Source organism: Protopterus annectens, chromosome 6.part0, assembly GCF_019279795.1.
Source record: "Protopterus annectens isolate FY-2018-M chromosome 6.part0, PAN1.0, whole genome shotgun sequence".
In the NCBI taxonomy this organism is placed as follows: domain Eukaryota; kingdom Metazoa; phylum Chordata; order Ceratodontiformes; family Protopteridae; genus Protopterus; species Protopterus annectens.
Genome location: NC_056737.1, coordinates 795467229 through 795488932, shown reverse-complemented (window position 1 = coordinate 795488932; position 21704 = coordinate 795467229). Strand labels below are relative to the sequence as shown.

General features: G+C 44.2%; 1 protein-coding gene across 1 annotated transcript in view; it reads right to left on the bottom strand.

Annotated features, from left to right (window-relative positions):
• PCNX4 (pecanex 4) overlaps positions 1–21704 on the bottom strand; it is a 1626974-nt gene that overhangs the window by 836769 nt on the left and 768501 nt on the right. Inside the window, exon 5 of the mRNA XM_044074466.1 lies at positions 14551–14651. Coding sequence (XP_043930401.1) covers positions 14551–14651 — 101 coding nt within the window. The remainder of the gene's footprint in view (positions 1–14550; positions 14652–21704) is intronic.

Below are 21704 nucleotides of genomic sequence, written 5' to 3'. Positions count from 1 at the left end.
TTTCAGTAACCTTCAATCAAGAATACTGATAAGAATAAAATGTGCTAACAGAATGTGCAGTAAATTAAGCACAAACAGGCTTGGGAACCAAGGTTAATGAAGCGTGTAGAAATTTACACGGTTTTGGTATTACTGAGAGACATATTTTACACACAAAAGTGAGTCAGTCAGTTAATTAGGACTGATAAGCAAAAAGTCATTGCAGTGCAATCCACAAATGTTTGGTACAGACACTTGAGAGTGACTGCAAAAATCAGGTCAAATACCCAGCATTCCAAAATAATATATTATTCAGGAGAAAATAAATAATTCAGAGTATAATGGGTGCAGAAACTACGAACATTACAATTTAATCTAATTCAGTTTATCAGCAGTTATAGAAGACACTAAGATTTGAATCAGCTATTGTTGACGTCTATCTCCACTGTACATAGCAAAACATTCTTAACCAAACTACAGTGTATGAAGACTTTTACTCTGAAAGGTACAAGATTTGGCACAAAGTAGAGAGTGTTATCCGTTCAGCACAGTTCTGGGTAATTAAAAGATAAAAGACAACTACTTCAGTCTCATTCCAGTTTCTTACAGTTATTTCCAGCTCATTCCAGTATTTTACAGTCCTATCAGTTCCACAAAAAAAGCATTTGACAGCATCCCACATTCATAGATAAAGGAGTGCTTGCAGATGCACAAGATACACCGTACAATGATCAAATATGGTGACCATGAAACAGTGGCAAACCACTCTGCAGCTAAGCCATAATAAAGGAAAAATTCAAAGGTTGATGTTCCAGGGTGACTCTTTCAATGTCGCTCTTTTGTCTTGCCCTTACCCCATGAGGTCATGGTTACAGTTTGGCTCCCATTAGTATAAAGATTCTCATTTTCTTTTTGTGGATGATTTAAAATTGCATAGTTGATCAGATGAGGAACTGACAGCACAGCTGCAAGTGGACAAAACTTTCTCAGATAACATAAGAATGTCATTTGGTCTTGATAAATGTGCAAAAGCAACCTTTAAGCAGGAAAACTGAAGCACCAAGAAAATATCAGTCTGGGACAAAAATGTGATATAAAGGAAATTGAACAGGAGGGAGTGTATAAATATTTGGGAAGTGATGAAGGATCAGTAATAAAACATTAACAAATGCGAACAAAACATAGTAAGGAATATTTTAAAAGACTAAAATTAATATTGAAAACAGCCTAGGAAGAAAGTTCAAGCTATAAACCAATCTGCTCTTCCTGTTCTAACTTAACAGTTTTAGAATTACTGACAGGCCCCAAAAGGCATTGGATCAGTTGGACAGGAAAATAAGAAAAATGCTTCACATTTATCAAATGATTTATACAAATCAGTGTACACCAAGATTGTATATTCCCCTTCCTGAAGGAGGCATGGGCCTCCTCAAAATTGATTACATGTATAGATCTGTAATCACAGGACTACACACATTATCTGCTGACCTCACAAGATCCAAACAAAGTGACAGTTTAAAAACACGAGGAGAACAAGTCTAAGATGTCATCCCTGCTTAGCTTAGCCAGAAGCATATTGATGTCAAGTGGGAATGGGAATTTACCCAGATGTAGACAAAAATGGGCAGCAATTGAATGTGCCAAAAAAACAAAAGAAAGAAAATAAGGTGAAGGATCAGATAAGACGGCAAAAAATGTGGATGATGCATAAAAAGAAGTTATGTACCTACCATAACGTTCCATGTTAGTTGTCTTCATCTCACCTTCCTTCTTGCTCGGCTCCGACTTGGCCATCTTCTATAGCTTGAGAGCTATTTACTGGCTCGAGGCTACACCTTATCCCAGAATTCCCAGCGTCAGCTACCCAGATCTCGTTTGTGATAGCGCACACTAGACATTAGTAGAGTAACCAGTTAATAAAACTGGTTGTCTAAAACACTTAAACAAGGAAAGAGTTACAGATTTACCTGGCATGTGAAGTAAGAAAAGATGCCCAGCCAGTGAAAAACAAAAGGGAACTCCTCACAATCCTCTAGGAAGGGGGAAGGAGAGGAGAGACACAAGAAGGAAGGCGAGATGAAGACAACTAACATGGAATGTTATGGTAGGTACATAACTTCTTTATGTTAAGTTGTCTATCTTGCCTTCGTTCTTGCTGTTTGGGACAGCATCCCTAGCACCTAAAATCCTGGGTGGCTCATTGGAACAAACTCTTCAGAACAGCAGAACCAAAGGAAGCTCTGTTCCGGGAGACCATATCTACACCTTGTAATGAGAGATGAAAGTGTGGGGGTTTGCCCACGTGGCAGCTGCACAGATTGAGTCTATGGGCAACCTAGACTGAAATGCTACAGAGGTGGCTAATGCTCTAGTAGAATGACCTTTTGGTTTAGCTGGTAGCTCTTTATTTCTTAACTGATAAATAAAGGCAATAGTATCAGATAACCATCTGGATAAGGTCACTTTGGAAACTGGAAGGCCTTGTTTGTTGAAAGCAAAAGAAATAACTGGTCTGGCTTTCTTAGTTCCTTAGTTCTATGGAGGTAAAAACACAATTGTCTGTGTACATCCAAATGGTGGAGCTTGTATTCTGTCTTGTTGCTGTGATTAGGAAAGAAAACTGGGAGATCTATGGATTGATTTAAATTGTTCTCTGAGCAGACTTTAGGAATAAAGGATGGATTGGTCCTCAGAGAAACGCTGTCCTTGTGAAACACCAGGTAAGGAGGACGAACACATAGTGCTTGAAGTTCTGAGACACATATAGCTGAAGTGATAGCAACCAGAAAAAGTGTCTTCTAAGAAAGGAATTTTAAAGAGCTTGATGCTGCCGGTTCAAAGGGAGGCAAAATTAAGGAGGCTAAAACTAAATTGAGATCCCAAGGAGGGGGAGGATCTCTAACTGGGGGTCTGAGAACAGATGTTCCTTTCATAAAAGCTTTGCAGAGCTTATGAGACATTATGCTAGAATTAAGCATACCGATATGAAAATTAGAAACGGCAGCTGGTTGTACTCTAATGGTAGTGAAAGCCGCACCAGACTAAAAAAGCTGTGTTAGAAATTCAAGAATTTCATGGATTGGGGCTGAGAAAGGATCCAAATTTCTAGATTCTGCCCAGTAAGAAAACCATTTCCATTTACTAGCATATGTTTTCCTCGTAGTAGACTTATGTGAGGAAACAATAATATCACGGACTGCTGGGGAGATATTGGAAAGCCTGGCTATGGTTGGAAGTGGAGCAACCAAGCTGTGAGCTGGACAGTTTGAAGGGACTGGTGCAACCCACCTGATTGGTGAATCAGAAGATCTGGAACTGGGTCCAGGATCCACGGTTGATCCAGAAGGTGGAGGTGTAGGAACGGGAACCATATTTGTCGAGGCCAGTATGAGGAAATGAGGATCATTTTGCAACCCAACGATTCTGCTTTCTGTATGAGTCTTGGAATTAAGGGAAAGGGGGGGAAAAGGTAAAGGAGTCCCTGAGGCCAATCATGAACTAGAGCATCTCTGGGTATATGACCTGGAAGAGGAAGAAGGGAGAAGTAGCTGCTGCATTTGCTGTTGAGAGGAATGGCAAATAGGTCGCAGCAGGGCTGTCCCCATTTGCAGAAGATAAGATCCGCAACTTCCTGATTCAGAGACCACTCGTGGGGCATGAGGATAGCTCTGCTGAGCCTGTCCGCTATAACGTTGGATTTCCCAAGGATGTGCGTTGCTATCAGAAAACGTTGGGAGGAAATCACCCATTGCCACAGTCTGAGTGCTTCTCGACACAACAGGTAAGACCTGGTCCCGCCCTGTTTGTTGATGTACCACACCACTGACATGTTGTCAATTTAGATTGCAATGGTCCCGGAAAGAAGACAGTCATGAAGGGCTTGCAACACTGGGAGAACTCCTCTCATTTCTAGGACACTGATATGCAGATGGTACTCGTGAGGTTGCCAAGTGCATTGGACTGTCCTGCCTAGATAATGCCCCCCCCACCCTATCAGGGAGGCGTCCGTGGTCACTGTGGCTACCGGAGGGGGTTGTATGAAAGGTCTGCCCTGAATTACTAGTGGGGAGACCATCCACCAAGAAAGGTGCCTTTTGCATGTTTCTGTAATCAGGATCATGTGAGACATAGGTAGTTCCTGGAAAGACCACTGCGTGAAAAGAAGCCACTAAAGGATTCTCATGTGGAAACGCGCTAATGGGACAAGAAGAATGGCAGCTGCCATGGAGCCTAGAGCTTGGAGGACATGTCTGACTTGAACCCTTTTGCTCTGCATTAGAATTAACACTTGTTGACAAGTAGTGGAAACTCTTTCCTGTGGTAATCTTGCAAACATTTCTTTTGTGTTTAATTCTGCTCCTATGTATGTAATAGACTGATAGAGCAACAAGGCAGATTTTTCTATATTTACTGTAATGCCTAGTTGAGTGCATGATGTGATTGTATAATCCCGTGCCTATAAGAGTTGATGCCTGGTGGTAGCAGTCAGGAGCCAGTCGTCTAAATAGGGAAACACCTGAAATCCTTGATGCCTCAGGTGAGCCGTGACTACTGCCATACACTTGATGAACACCCTGGGGGCTGAGGTGAGACCAAAGGGCAGAGCTCTGAACTGGTAATGACTGGCCCCTACCCAGAAGCGAAGAAATCTCCTGGAGTGTCTGTCCATCTTGATATGGTAGTACGCGTCCTGAAGATCTATGGAGCACATCCAATTGTCCTGACCCAGAAAAGGGAAAATGGACTGCAGTGTCACCATCCAGAACTTTTCTTTGTGTACAGATTTGTTCAATCTGCTGAGATCCATTATCGGTCTCCAGTCCCCTGTCCTTTTTGGTACTAAAAAGAATCTTGAGTAAGTTCCGGATCCTAGTTGGTCTGTGGGGACTTTTTGAATGGCTATTTTTTCTAGCAGTCTTGAAACCTCTGTGACTGCTTGATCCCTTAAGACTGGGTGGGACATCTGGGATGGGCTTTTTCGATTCTATGGGGGATTGATGGAAGGTAATTTTGTAACCTCCGGATATGATGGATAGTACCCATCTGTCTCTTGTTATATTTTGCCAGGCTTTTGGTTACATCGAAAGTCTTCCCCCGACTGCCTCCAGAGGTGAGCAGTTGGGCAACCCTTCAGGGATGCTGGAAGGGTTTGGCAGAGAAAGTTTCTCTGTCACCATGGTTTTACGGTCCCCCTCTGAGACGAGGGCGGCATCTGTTACTGTTGTTTCCCCCTCTGCCCCTGGGGGAAAAATCACCATGTGTGTCAGGCAAGGGTCCCTGGGATTTTCGAAGCCACATCTTTCCGCTCTTCTGACCCTTGGGATAAGGTCTGGAAGGAGTGGAAAAACGAGAGAGTCTTGCCTTCCTGCTCACACCTGGTCAATGTGTCTTTCACCTGAGGCCCAAAGAGAAAAGAGCCATCAAAGGGAGTATTGGCGATGGACGCTAGAAAGGGTTCCGCAAACTGACACAGCCGCATCCAGGCATGTCTCCTGAGAGCCACACCTGTCCCTGTGGCTCTGCTCGCTCCATCGGCTGCATAGGAAATCAGCCTTATGGAAGAGTTAACTATGGAATTAAGAGTCACAAGCTGAGAAGCTACTTTGGCTGGTGCTCCCTCAGCTGTAGGATCTTGAAGGGTATCTCCAAGCTCTTTCAGGAGATCCCTTTGAAGACGTGTAAAATGGCATAAATAATCCAGGGACCTCATTGAAAAGGTCGCTGAAGCAAACATTTGCTTTCCATATCTGTCCATCGTCAGAGACTCTGTTTGGATGATGAACAGATGAAGAGGTCTCTGCTAACTCTTTCTTGGTGGCTGCTGCTACCACCATGGCATCAACGGGCACACCTTTGGAGAGGAATTGCTTGTCCTGGGGGGCTGTTATAAATTTATTTGGTCTCCTGCATAGGAAATCAGCCACAGAATCTGGAGCTGACCAAGCCTTTTGAGCCACTACAGACATGAGTGGATCAAAAGGAGGAGATACCCAGGAGGTGGAAGGTCGGGAACCAAATGCATCCAGGTATACAGACTCGTCCTTGGTAAGGGCTAGGGAAGTCCAGTCCCTCCTCTGCCTAAGCATTTCAAGGATGTCCGAAAAGAAAACATCTTCAGAGGGAGACTTTGGGGACCCTTCTGATTCATCCATGTCTGTATCTGAAGTGACAGACTCAGGGGAGTCTATGTGCTTCCTCTTGCACTTCTTCTTCCGGGGAGGCTGCGAGTGATCAGGGGAGGCTTCGGAAGAAGAGGGATCACCCAATGGGGTGTCCTGGGGCCTAGGTTCCCTACGCTTGGGGTCTGGAGGAGGAGTAGAGGTTGGCACAGACACCACAGGGGGAGGAGCCAATGGAGCTGACAGAAGAGCTGTCTCGGGGGAAAGCACACTCCGCATGACCTCGAAGGCATCCTGACCTCTAGGCAGAGAAAGCTCCGGCTCCGAAGAAACAGGAGCCTTTCTCTGCTTCGAGGGTGATGGCTCCAAGGCCGATGTTGGAGCCGAGCTCCGATGGGGAGAATGGGGTTGGACAAGGGTCCGATGCCACTCACCCCTTTTTCCAGGTTCTTCCAACATTTCCTATTTGAGTACTAAAATCTCCTAGCAGAACTACAGAGCAAGTAGGCAGTACTGTATCAAGCACTGTGTCACAGTGTCAAAGAGAACCAAATTCTCTGAATATCATCTGTGTAGGTACAAACAGAACAAATAATTCTCCTTTCTGCATCTTGCAGTTGTACTGGGGCATCTCATCTACTGGCAAAAAACCCAACTGTAAATGTATACAGCTGGAGACTTGTGACCACCCCCTCACCTCTTTAAGGCCTTTCTGCAGAGCTAAGTAGAGAGAGGATAAGAGACCATCTTCACTTAAGATGTTTGGCTCCAGAAACATTACTGTTATACACATATGGTTGATACCTGAACAGCACCACACCTAATCCCCCTCCCCAACCATCACCTTATATGTGGTGAGCCAACAAAGGCAGCTCTACGATGCTTCCTCTGGCTAATGCATTAGTTTGTGTGGGTCATCCAACCATCAGGTGATTAACAGCAAATACCACCTCTGAGGCCTGAATATAGGAGTGCTCAAGTATCCTGGTTTTGAGCAGGATTCTCTTTCTTAAAGTAGCATGGGGGGGGTCATATGCCTGATTGATGTTTTTGCTATCTCCTCTCACACTAATTTGACATAGATGATTTGCTCTCTTCTCTCACATTAATTTGACATAGATGACCCTACCAGGTAAAAAGAACTACAGACAACATACTTCTAAGAATATGAAAGTTATGTATATACCACAGCACTACACATGCTTGGAAAATTCGATATTCATTAATCTTTAGGACTCAGCAATTCTACACATGATCATCATACAAGATAAAACAACAGGCTACTTTTGTACCTCTTCCTACCTATGATCCCCATCATCTCTCTTTCATCTCCAGTTTCCGACTAAACTTAACACATACACATCCACACCCACAAACAGCAACATATATTCTCTATCACAGGCATGAAGAGATGGCGAGGGAGAGATGAATAATAAAGAACTGAATTCGCCAAACAGATCTAGCATTATGGTACATACATATCTTTTAGTTATGTACTTACCATAACTTTAGATGTTTGGGATCCATCTCGCCTACATTCTGTACTGATGGGTTCGGAGCCGATCCTTGGCTTCGACTCGGCACGCTATACTATAGAGCGAAGTCTCTAATTGGCTGAGCTATTCTACATCCCAGGATGCACCACCACTACTTTCCCAGATCTTGTTTGTCCGCACACATGCACACAGTCATAGACAGTTGAAATAACATTGCCAGGTGTTTCAAGATGAAACGGCTAAACCGAACCGTCTGGTCTCTTCTGATCTCCAAGGCAGGGGGAAGGAGGGTGGGTTATTAGGAATGTAGGCGAGATGGATCCCAAACATCTAAAGTTATGGTAAGTACATAACTAAAAGATGTTATGTGATCCTATCTCGCCTACATTCTGTACTGATGGGACAGTGTCCCTAGCACCTGATTCCTGGGTGGCTCACTGGAAAACACTCCTGAAAACTGTGGAACCGAAGGAAGCTCGCCCCTGAGATGCCACATCCAATTTGTAATGAGAAATGAAGGTGTGAGGAGAAGACCAGGTAGCCGCAGCACAAATGTCACTAATGGCAAGCTTGGAATGAAAGGCTGTCGAAGTAGCCATAGCTCTTGTGGAATGAGCTTTCACAGTGGTTGTAAGCTCTCTATTAGAAAGAAAGTATAACTGATACAGTCTCTGATCCACTTGGCAATAGTGACCTTCGTGACGGCTTTGCCCAATTTATTGTCCGAAAAGGACATAAACAACTGATCTGTTTTCCGTGTTTGGTGCGTCCTAAGTAGAAACGCAATTGCCTGTGAACATCCAAAGAATGGAAGATATATTCCGCTCTGTCTGAGTAGTTGGGGAAGAAAACTGGGAGTTTCAATGACTGTTGAAGACAAAAACTAGAACAAACTTTGGGAACAAAGGATGGATTAGGCCTGAGGGATACTCTATCCTTATGAAAAACCAGGTACGGTGGTTTGACACATAGGGCTTGAAGTTCCAAAACTCTTCTGGCTGATGTAATTGCCACCAAAAAGGCAGTCTTCCAAGAAAGAAATTTCAAGTCACAAGTTGCTGCCGGTTCGAGGGGGAAGAGGTCAAAGCACCTAATACAAAATTAAGATCCCACGGTGGAGCTGGATGAGAAATCGGAGGTCGTAGCAGCCCAGCACCTTTCATGAAGGCTTTACACAACTTATTGCTCATTAAAGGTGGGTCTATACTTTCATGAAAATTAGAAATAGCTGCTAATTGAACTTTGATGGTAGAGACCGAAGAACCTTGATTGAATACGGAAGCTAAAAATTTTAAAACTTCTGACACCGGGGCAGTAATGGGATCCAAACCCCGGAGCTGGGCCCAAATGGCGAATCTCTTCCATTTGCTGTTATACATTTTCTTAGTGGAATTCTTGTGGGCCGAGGACAAGATATGTATGACTTCCGAGTCCAAAACCTGGTTCCTGACTATGGTTGGAAGTGGAGGAGCCAAGCTGTTAACCTCAATGAGTGAAGGGACTGATGCAGCTGTCCCGACTGGTGGATCAAGAGATCTGGAACCTGGTCCAGGAACCATGGACCATCCAGTGCGTATTTCCGAAGAAAGGGCAGCCAGACTTGACGAGGCCAGTATGGGGCAACTAAAATCATCTTGCACTGCAAGTGAATCACCTTCTGGATCACCCTGGGAAGTAGGGGAACCGGAGGAAAGGCGTACAGTAGGCAGTTGGGCCAAGCTTGGACTAGGGCGTCCTTGGGAAACCCCCCCCGGAACTGGGGTGAGAGAAAAGAACTGTAGACATTTCGTGTTGAGGGGAGTTGCAAAGAGGTCGCAACAAGGAGTTCCCCATCTTCTGAAGATCTGAGTTGCCACTCTGTCATTCAGAGACCACTCGTGCGGGGAGAGAATAGTTCTGCTCAGTCTGTCGGCTATCACATTGGATCTCTCCGGAATGTGTGTTGCTACCAAGAAACGGTTGGTTGCAATAGCCCAATCCCATACTTTCATGGCCTCTCTGCAAAGGGGGTAGGACCTGGTCCCTCCCTGCTTGTTCAGGTACCAGACTACTGACATGTTGTCGGACTGAATGGCAATCATGCCCTGGGGGAGGTAACTGTGTAGTGCTTGTAGCGATAGAAGCACCGCCCTCATTTCCAGTATGTTGATGTGTAGGGAACTCTTGTTGGGGTGCCACTTGCCTTGGACTGACCTGCCCAGGTAATGTCCCCCCCACCCCGTCTGGGAGGCATCCGTAGTCAAAGTGGCCACTGGAGGCGGAGGAACGAAGGGTCGCCCCTGATCTAGGTTGGAGGACAGAAGCCACCAACGGAGGTCCTGTTTGCACGTCTCCGTGATTATAATGAGGTGACTGAGAGGGAGATCCTGATACGACCACTGGACTGACAGGAGCCACTGGAGAATCCTCATGTGCAATCTTGCTAAGGGAACTAGGAGAACGGTAGCCAACATGGAACCCAACAGTTGTAGGACCATCCTTGCTGGGGCTCGGCGTTTAAAGAGCAATGCTCGGACCTGAGATTGTAATGTTTCTATCCTCTCTGTAGGAAGATAGACCCGCATTTGCTTTGAGTCTATCTCTACTCCGATAAACTGTATGCGCTGAGATGGCAGCAACACAGACTTTGCCCAATTGAAGGTGATTCCTAGGGAGTTGCCTAGAGAAATAGTGGCTGCTAGGTTTTGTAAGAGTAGATGCCTGGAGGTGGCAGTTAGGAGCCAGTTGTCTAGGTATGGAAACACCTGGAATCCTAGACTTCTCAGGTGAGCAGTCGCCACCGCCAAACATTTGGTGAACACCCTGGGGGCTGTGGTGAGAGCAAAGGGCAGAGCACAGAACTGGTAATGACCGTCTCCCAGGCTGAAGCGCAAGTGTCTCCTGGACGCCTGATGTATCAGGATGTGATAATAGGCGTCCTTGAGATCTATGGAGCACATCCAAACACCTTTCTCCAGCAGCGGGAGAATGGATTGTAAGGTGACCATCCGAAACTTGGACTTCTTGACAGAACGGTTGAGCTTGCGGAGATCCAAGATGGGCCTCATGTCCCCGGTCTTTTTTGGCACCAAAAAGAATCTTGAGTAAGTCCCTAATCCAGTCTGGTCTTCAGGGACCGGTTGGATGACTCCTTTTAGAAGCAGCTTTGAAATTTCGATGGCTGCGAGATCCCGTTGACTGGGTGGTGGGTCTGGGATTTTCCGGGATGGTGGTGGGGGGGGCTGAGAAAAGGGGATGTTGTAACCTCCGGCAATGATCCGGAGCACCCACTGGTCCTGGGTGATATTCTCCCAGGCCTTTAGGTGCCTCAAAAAACGACCCCCAACTGGCTCCGGAGCGGCGTAGTCGGGCAATCCTTCAGGGATGCTGGAAGGTTGAGGAGCCACGAAAGGACTCGCGGTCTCCAGTGTTGCGGGGACCCCTGCCACCTCTGGGACGGCATCTTCCTGAAAAATTTCCCCCTCCTCTGCCTCTAGAAAGGGGATCATCCTGCTGTGAGGGGTAAGTCTTCTGAGATTTGTGGAACCACATTTTCCCCCCTCTTCTAGCCTTGGGATAAGGCTGGAAGGGAGTGGAAAACCGTGCCCCTACGGCAGTCAAAGTCTTACCCTCTTGTTCACAGCGGGTCAAGGTGTCCTTTACCTTGGGTCCAAACAAGGAGGACCCATCAAAGGGAGCGTCGGCAAAGGAAGTCTTGAAGGCCTCCGCAAAATGACACAGGCGGAGCCAGGCTTGTCTCCGTAGAGCAACACCTGTACCCGCCGCTCTATTCGCCCCCTCGGCCGCATATGAAATGAGCCTCATGGACGAGTTCGATATAGATGACAGGGTAGCCAACTGAGAGCTGACCGTCTGGGCCAACTGCTCAGGTAGGTTACCAGAGAGGGTATCTGAAAGCTCCTTGACCAGATCCCTCTGAAGTCTGGTGAAGTGTGTCAGGTAATTCAGAGGCCTTAAAGTAAAGGCTGCTGAAGTAAGGGTGCGCTTGCCGTACCGATCCATACTCCTGGACTCTTTATTAGGAGGATGGACGGACATTGAAGCCTCTGCTACATCTTGCTGGGTAGCAGATGCCACCACCAGGGCATCTACGGCCACACCTTTAGATAAGAATTCCTTTTCAGGGGGGGCTGACAGAAATTTATTCGTGCGAGCTGGCACCGGTTCCACAGAATCCGGGTGCTCCCACGCCCATCGAGAGATCAAATCCAGGAGCTCATCGAAGGGCAGAGACACCCAGGAGGCGGAAGGCTGAGCCCCGAAGGCCTTGAGGAAGACTGACTCTTCAGCAGAAGGGGGTTTAGACTGCCAGTCACCTCGTTGCTTGAGGATTCTAAGATGTCCACAAAGGAGACATCATCAGAGGACGACTTGGGGGACCCCTCCGCATCATCGAGGTCGGTGTCCGATGTGAGAGACTCATCAGGCGAGTCGACGTGCTTCCTCTTACACAGTTTCTTCCTGGGAGGTTCCTCCGAAGAAGCCTCGGAAGGACCCCCAGGAAGGGAGGAATCCCCAATGCGGGTGACCTCAGGCCCCAGGGCTCCGCTGTCTTGAGACAGGGGGACAACAAAGGAACTAGTCTCCATGCCAAGAGAAGGTGCCGGAGAGATGGTGGAGGTAGCCAAGGAAGATTTGGCCAAAGCACTCCTCATGGCCCTGAAGGACGGACCCCGCCCCCCCGAGTCCTGGGAAGGTCAGACCCCCGAGGCCACAACAGTAGACGGCACTCCCGCAGCCGACGCACCGAGAGGGAGGCTCGGGACCGAAAGCATCGGACCCGAAACATCACCCCCGGGGCCGACCGAGGAGGTCCGTGTACCGAACTCCGACCCGAAGGTCGGGGTTGGAGTAAGGGTCGGAGCCGACCCGAGAACCTCCACTGGCTCCACTAGCACAGACTCCAGTGGCGCCGAGGCTGTTGGAGGAGGAACCAATACCACAGGGTGGACGATCGGCTCCGAAGCCGACTGGGCTGGAGCCGAGACTAATTTTTGGAAAACTGGAGACTGGAACAGCCTTTGCAGCACCCTGTCTATATCAGAATCGGACATCCTCGAAGACAGAGAAGAGACCGATCGGGCCCAAGTTGACTTCTCCGCCGGTTCCGAAAGACTGGGGGACCGGCTCCGAATAGTCTCGAGTAATATCGGCGCCGAGGGAGATTCCACCAGTACAGCAATTTCCCTCTGAGCCGACAGGGACTTCGGCGCCGAGGTAGAAGAGTCTGAGCAAGCGACCTTCCTCGGCTCCGAAACCAATGGAGCCGGAGAAGGTGACCCACCTCTCGATGCTCGAGCACTCGGCTCCGAAGACAGAGGAGTCGAGGCATCGAGGCAGACCGTTCCGACCTCAGCTCCGAAGTCCGTGGAGCCGACGGAGAAGCCTGCCTTGATTTCTTTGCTGTCGGCTCCGACGGACTGGTCGGAGCCGAAGCCCTCTTCTTTTTGGAAGGAGAGGGAGAAGAAGATAAAGCCTCTTCAAAAGAAGGGGTGATAAGCCCTTTCAATATTAATTTGTTTTTCCTCTCTTGGAGGACACGTGAAGAAAAAGCGTGGCATACACTGCACGACTCTTGAAGGTGTTTGGGGCCTAAGCAATAAACACACAGAGAGTGATCATCCGTGATTGACATTTTGTACCCACACTTGGTACATTTCTTAAAGCCCGAAGGCCTATGTTCCTTCGACATATCAGAAATACACACACAAAAATCAAGGTAACTGAGAAGACAGAAAAGCCTAATCCCTCTAACTTAGACGGGATAGGCCAAGAACTCACACAGGCGAAAAAGTTGTAACACAGCTCTAGCAGAGCACGAGGGCAAGGCCCCTCTAACTAAAACGGGACCTCGACGTGTAGAGACAAATACCAGACACACAAAATTTTTTTAACAAACAATTTTGTAAGAAAAAGGACCTTAAGAATGTCCAAAATAGAGCGTGAGGGAATCCCTACTAAATTAAGCGGGAACCTAATGCTAACAACAATCCACACAAACTCAAACTCACACAAACTCTACAAAAAACGCTTGGTAGCTGTTAAAACAGCTTTTGGTTGAAAATTTATCAAAATTCTGACAGGAAATTAGTCAGTAAAGAGTATTTAGCCCAGCCAAGTCGAGACCACGTCTATTGCTGTCAAGCGGCAAACGAGATCTGGGAAGTAGTGGTGGTGCATCCTGGGATGTAGAATAGCTCAGCCAATTAGAGACTTCGCTCTATAGTATAGCGTGCCGAGTCGGAGCCGAGGATCGGCTCCGAACCCATCAGTACAGAATGTAGGTGAGATAGGATCACATAACATCTTGATAAGCAGATTCAGGATTCCTTAACCTTTAGGACGGACTCCTTATCTGGTCCTACTAAAAAGGATGAAGAAAGTCACCAATCTATGCTTACAAACCAAGAGAAAACAGTGTAATATTACACTTTTTTCCCCAAGCAAGCCAAGAGACATTTACAATCCAACCACAAGTGTTCAGCACTGGGTACAAGCTGTGAAAAAAAGCAAGGGGATCAAGGTTAGAAAGAGGTAAAGTAGACTGAGAATGTTCTAGTTAATGCAGAGAACATACAAGGAGCGTCAGTGTCGTAGACATTGCTGAAGACTGAAACTCCTTATCAGATCCCAGGAAACACAAACCCTTCCTCCACAGCAGGTTATTATACCAGCAGAATATTTTAATGAACAACAGCGTAATTTATCTATACATAGTACATTTAATGGCATCATTTCAAGAAAATCAACACAATTAACAGCTTCATCCAACCCAAACAGAGAGGTTATTACAGAGTAACATGCCTTGTTATATCCCACTGCTTAAGTAATCATTTCCTCAGCTTCAACAAATGCAGCATCTAAGAAATTATATTCCTACAATTAATTTTGTCAAATAGTCATGAGAACAATTGCAAAATCCACATCAGTAGCTGTTGCTTAAAGTGAGAACTTACGCATCTGTAAGCTCTTGAGAATCCAATGCAAAGAGAAGCTGTTTGAAGGTTGTCTAACGAAATATCCACTGAAAGGAATGCTATCATAGCAAACGGAGAAACTGAAACATAAAACTCAAAATTAAACTTCAACAAAAAAGGATTTTTTTAAGTATTTCTACTTTTGGTGTTAACGATACACTAGAGAAAACATGACAACATATTTGATTGTCTCAAGTTTCAAAATAAGTGTGTCATGAAATTAGTTAAAGGTATAATATACTGCGACTTACAATTTGCGCTCATCTTCATAAGGCAGAAATTAACTACTATTGTCTAACAGCAAAACAGATGAAATGGTAAACAAGTAAGACCAAGTACAAAAATATAAAAAAAAAAATAACATTTTTCATGGATTCTCCCCCATGGAATTAAATAGCAATGCTGCTAGCAAATTTAAAAATCCTTTGCCACCTATGGCTGCCCATGTCAGTGGACTGTGTCTACTCTTAAATAAGGCAGCGTGCCTTATCTGCAGTAATAATCTTTTTATGATACAAGAACTCTGACAACATTAATGGTGGCCTAATTATACACACATTTCTCATTCAAGTAAGTAGGCTAATTGTGAAGACCATTCTCAGCTATGACTCAGGCCACAGGAAAAGTAAATGTAGGGATGTAATATTGGAAAAAGTGTAATGATAAACTGAAGTCAACATTTAATGTGTTTTTAACTGTTTATTCTCACTGAATATAAGATCCCTTTTCAGGGGCAACCTAGGAAAACTACCTGGTTATGTGGCTTGATCAGAGTTGCACAGTTTGCAAGTAGTAATAGAGGGAAAGAAGCCTAGAACTACAGGAAGAAGCTCAATTATAATTCATAGCCTTAATTTTGAGTTAAACTCCTAGATCAGAAGAAACAATGGTACAATGAAATCATGTTACTGCAGCCAAAGTATAAAGTATATTCAATCAGTTTTAATTTTAAAAGTGGTATAAAAGTAAATTAGCAACTAAAAATATTTCTATAATTAAGGATTAGTAGGTATGCAGGTACACAGCTGTACATTTCACACAGAGTAGCTTAATAAAGATTAATGGCTGGAGAAAATAAGGCACCGTATATTACAACCACAATTAATGTTAAAAGTAATAAACTGTATGGTATGCAACTTCAAAAAAGGATCCACTGTGCTCAACTCATTTTTGTTCACATCACATGAACTTCGTCATAACAACTCACAAATAAGAACCTGAGTACACATTCACATAACTTATGTAATTATTCTTATCATATCAAGAACTAAAGTCATTTAGATATAAAACACTTTGGAATGGGCAAGTCCTACACACCCCCTTACTTTATTATTCTCACTCTGAGGTTAGTGGACTTTAATGAACACCAACCACTGACAGGCAGTGTATTTGCCTGTCCTATACTTTTTCTGAGGTAGACAAACCTTGGACCTGCTACAACTTGCTATGATTCAAGTATTACAACCACACTATACTGTGAAGTAACAAAACATGACCAAATTGCCAACTTCAACTATTCTACTATCTGCTTAAGCAACTATGACATCAGTTCAGGTAATCTGATCAGGTGACTGCAAGCTCTTTTAAAACACTGAAGAGCTCTTCTATCAACTATATACATGCAGCTAGTCTAAGTCATCAGTTTTAGAACTTGCAGCCAATGTATTCAAGTAGGCACTATTTCAATTCTGTAACTGGCAAGTAAATATATTAAATTATTTAAGAGACTGCTATGCAGAGTGTATACAGCTATGATCTCTTTCCTGAAGGTCTTTTTGTGGCAATACCTTCTTTGGCACTCGCACTCCCAAGAGTGAGATGCACATTTCCACCTGGCACATTAAACAGGATCTCTGCATCAGACTATGACGGAATTCATGCCACCCTCCTAAGATCCTAAACATGGGAAAATACCACAAGGATACAAAATTCTAAACTTGACCCCAGATTCAGCAAACTTCTGTGCAAGAACAGCTTATTCTTGCATGGAAGGGACCGTTCCTGTGCAGCACGCCACGCATATTCATGAAGGCTCGCTGCCGTGCTCTAAAATGGACATGGTTGTGTGTGCGAATGCAGGGGGCATGCCCGAGAGCAGTGCACTCACAATGCACACGCCCCCTGCATTCCAGAATTGCCATTCGGCAATTCAAACGAGAGAGGATGCATACCTCTCAACCTCATAGAGGACAACAGAAGGACAAATGTTGGGGGGACAAATAGGGACACAGATTTTAAATATAGCTCATACAAACTCAGAAAGTTGGTAGAATAACAGGTTTCATATTAGCATGACTTTACCCTTGAAGTGGAGTCTAAAATGAACTGCCCGTCAGTAGTAAACTCTTGCTAATGCTAAACCTGTCATCCCAGTAAAATGAGAAAAAATTACATCACACACACACACACACACATATATATATATATATATATTTTTTTTAATTTCGGGCCGCAACAAAGTTTAAGTATAGCTGAGGGGCTGTCTGCTTTGTGCACCTTTGCTTAGCAAAGCTTAAATGTCTGAAAGAGTTAAATAGGAAAATATCAGCTAAACAAGTCATCTGAAATAGTGTAGCGGTTAGAGCTGCAGCTTTGCAAGCAGGCATTCACGGTTCGAGCTCCAGTGAAGTCTTTTCACTTTTACATGTGAAAGCAGTTGCCATATGTTGCAATAAATAAGGTAGTAAATAATATTTTTCACCCAGGGTAGTGTAGCAGAACCAAAAATAAGATGTCAGTCCAGAAAAGATGTGAAACCCCCATATAAACACAAGTGCCCCATACAGTATATAACACAAGAATAAATGTAATGAAAGGACATAGGGGGATGTCAGGGAAGGTAAACATAAAATTATAATATGTCAGGAATGATGAATCAATCCCATAAAGCTGATGAGTAGCCCAGCTATGTGGATTTGCTCACTGGTAAACAGTGCTGAACCTGCCCCTTTAAGCACTGCCAACCTAAGCTAAAGCAGGTTTGCCCGTAGCTTAGCTTAGCTCAGCACAGCATATTCAAAACCGTCCAATCATGGCAAAGGGCAGGAAATAGGCCGTATTTAAACCTTGCAGGTGGGAATACAGCTCATAACTGGTTGTAGCTCTCCACTGTAGGCAGTATGGCTGGTGTTGGAAAGGGTATGCACTTTTGTGCTCAACGCTGGGGCATACAGGAGTCCAAGGTCATGGTAGGACCCCCTGTTAAAAACCACGATGTGAGAATGCTGCAGGACCAGTACCAGGGCTCCCAATACAAAGCAGAGGCCTGGGAAAGTCTTGCCCGCTATCTCACCAGTGCCACTGGCATCCCTCAGACTGGTAAGCAGATCCAGCACCACTATCCTGACGAAGCGGAGGAAGAGGGAGCTCTTGGACCAGTGGGTCCAAGAAGCATGGCAAAGGAATGATGTCCTAGGCATGTGCAAGTATTCATATCAATAGCTGTTTACCAAAGTCCAGCCTGTTTATGTGATGGATAGGTATTCTAAAATGTTTCTCTGTCTTCTCGACAGCTCCAGCTGAGCAGGATGCGAACCAGGAAGCACATGCATGCAGATTGCAAAGGCTGCGTCACAAGGCTGGTGAGTAACAATCCAGCTTGCAGTATTCATAACAAATAAATATAAAGCTGTAGAATGTCACCTTGCAGTATTAAAAATGGGTCCGGTTTGTACTGAATAAACCCGACAATATTACAGTAATAGTCTCATACAGGTTATATATAATTAAAACTGTAACTGCCCTTCAATAAAATTCAAAACCCTGGACTGGTTGTGTTTACTCTGGTATTGTATGAATTGAAATGTGTACAGGTTATGCACAGCAACTATAGCTCTGAAAGCATTAAACAATCAAATTTCATCTGACAAAGTCAGTGCCTCTGTAAGACATGAGATTAACTGATATGAAATGTTTCATGCACCAAGATCTGATATCGGAATAGTAATGTTGTGTTAACCACTGTTTTCAACACTGTGCTATGTCAGAAGGTATGTACAGGAATGTATGTATAAGAAAGTCGTTATTACAAGGTCAGACTGTACAACCAAGAGAGAATTACACAGAAAACATTCAAGGAAGAGACAGCAGTTTCACAGCAGCTCATTCTAATGAAACACAAACTTGTATTTTTAGCAAGCTGTATGCATAATTTCACCTAGGATTTTGTGAATATGTGTAGAAACAGATAGTGTTAACAGAAATTTCCTCCAAAGGTCGTACAGGTAAGAGAAGGTATAAAGCAGCTATAAGAAGGCTGTAGTTATACTGTGTCCAACACCCATAGTCCAACCCCAAGGCTGCAACTGACAGCAAGATGTCCCTGCAGCCAACAACCAGGGTGACCGAAAGAAATTACACACACACACACACACACACACACACACACACACACACACAGAGTATGAGTGCCCATATGTTAACCCTGACTATGTGAATATGGGTAGAAACAGTCAGGTAGTGTTAACAGGAATGTCCTCCACAGGTCTTCCAGGTAAGAGAAGGTATAAAGTACCTATAAGAAGGCTGTAGTTATACACCGTGTACAAACATACCACTGCCCAACCTAAGGCCATAGGTTGTTGTAATAATACCTGTAGAGTAATGATTTGAGCAAAGATCATTAAAGCCGCGATCACTCCAAGAATCTACATTTGTTAATTGACATCTCTCTTCCCCCCCACCTTATCTTCACCAATACTCTAAACACATAAATGAATGGGTATATTTTCCCCCAAATCTACCATTATTGTTCTACAAATGTTGAAATGTTTTCCAATTAATTTTCCTTTTTCAAATACTATCACTGGTGGCCTGTTGCTAACAATGTAACCTGCATACTGGTGTAATGCCCACTGTGATTCCATATATGCATGTGTTCTGTTTACTATGTAAATGTTCCAAATCTGTTGTTTAAGGTTAATGGGAATACTCATGCATGCTGTTATAACTAATCCTGGAATGTGTTTACCATTACTAACCAACATATGTTAGTTACACATATAACACAAACACCACCATCTAACTATACCTATCCATGTGTGACCAATAACCTACATATGAGTGTATGTACGTGTGTGTGTGTGTGTGTGTGTGTGTGTGTGTGTGTGTGTGTATATATATATATATATATATATGTATGTGTGTATGTGTGTGTGTGTGTGTATGTATATATGTGTGTACATAGATTATATATATATATATATATATATATATATATATATATATATATATAAAATCTATGTACACACATACATACATATATACACACACACATATATATATATATATATATATATATATATATATATATATATATATATATATATATAAAATCTATGTATAGTTTGTGTGTATATGTAACTGTGTGCATGTATGTGTATGCAAATATATGTATGTATACTCTTACATGTATATTTGCTTGAAAGTATACATGGAAAACTTAAACATTTATATACTCTTATTCAGTTGTGAAATATCTTGCAATGCTCTACCAGGTTCTTATCTACTCTCACTGTATATTCTGTACACTTGTATTTTTAACCAAAAGAGGGAATATCCTCTTATTGTATACTAACAGCTGTAAAGTCTAACATCTGTATGCTACTACTCTGTAATGTCCTCTTGTAAATTTTTCTTCTCCCTGTAAACTTATGGAGTTTTTCTCCCCAGGACTCCTATGAAAACAGACACTTGTTGTCCAGTCGGACTATCCTGGCAAACAAAGGTTAAATAAATAAATATGTTCTAAAACTGCAACACCATAGCACGTCTGGGAAGGCCGATCCCAGTGGATCTGCCTCTCCCACCTCATCTGGTCATGTCACCGGGCCCCACATGTCTGGGATCCAACCCCGGGACCTCCTCGTCCACTGGACCTACACCACCTTCAGGTGGAACCGTCTCAGGGGATGGTGCTCGTCCCCCCCTTGGCATGGACAGGAGTCTGTCAACTGAAGCCAGGTCTGGGGTCTGGTGCATAGCAAACTCCGCAAAGAATTGGGAGGTATGCTATGCCAGCTTGAGGGTCAGCCTGCCTCTCCTGCTCAGCCCCCAGCAAAGCCACCTTTGGGGCCATGAAGGTGCAGTGGTGACTGCCCATGGGTGGGGACCTCAGTCCCACTGTATCCATTTGGGGCTCATATGCTTCCAATTACCAAAGCACCCCTCCCCGTCCAAGGTGTTTACCCCCCACGTGTGTCATACACTGCCCCTGTATGCTGTCTTGTCTGTCTTCCTACCCAACCTATCTCCCCAAATATACTTACTATCCTTCCCCTACATTTCACTCTCACCTTAGAAAAAAAAGGGGCAATCTGTTCCCAAAAAAAAAATGTCATCCCATACATAGCTGTCCATTTCGCACATGTGTCCACTGGACATATGTAATCTGGTCTAACTGGCTTCACAGCACATTATTGTTGTCCTCACTCCTCTCTAAGGGATTTGAGTGTACAAATCTACCTCCAAATTCAGTACATATGCACAGCTGTTACTGTAGAAGAAATGGACAGCTAAATAAATAAAATAAGAAGGAGCAATACAGCTCACAGACAGAAACCAAAAAATCGATTTCGTCAGCTGTCAGCATCGACTTCTTCAGAAGAAATGGACAGCTATGGACCTTCCCTGAACCCATCCTGAATAACCCTAGCTATCTTTCATATTGTTTTCCCTCTTCATGCCCCCTTTTTCACCACTTTCCTATCACCCCCTTTTTTTTCTTTTAAAGAAATTAGTGTGGGGGTAAGCGGGAATAAGCCTGTTTGCCCGGTGATAAGGGATGCCTACACAGATTAAGCACTTTTAAGGCTGTCTGTCAGCACAGTTAACCAGAAGCTTGCTGCCACGCAAACCCACCTACAACTGCTTAAAAGTGTCTTAATCACTCTGTATCCAACAGCCATTGTTCTGCCCAACAACAAAATAATCAGCGTTTGCAAGTCTTGAACCTAGGATCCTGCACACCATTGCTACAGCAATTTACCACTAAGCCATCTGAGCCACATGTCTGATGTTTTTTCAAACATATCATTCAGCAGTCATTCAACAGTAGGGAAAAGGTTTGTTAAAATTAGTCAAGATTTGTACATATATATAAATGTATATGTGTATGGAGATGCATAGATATATAT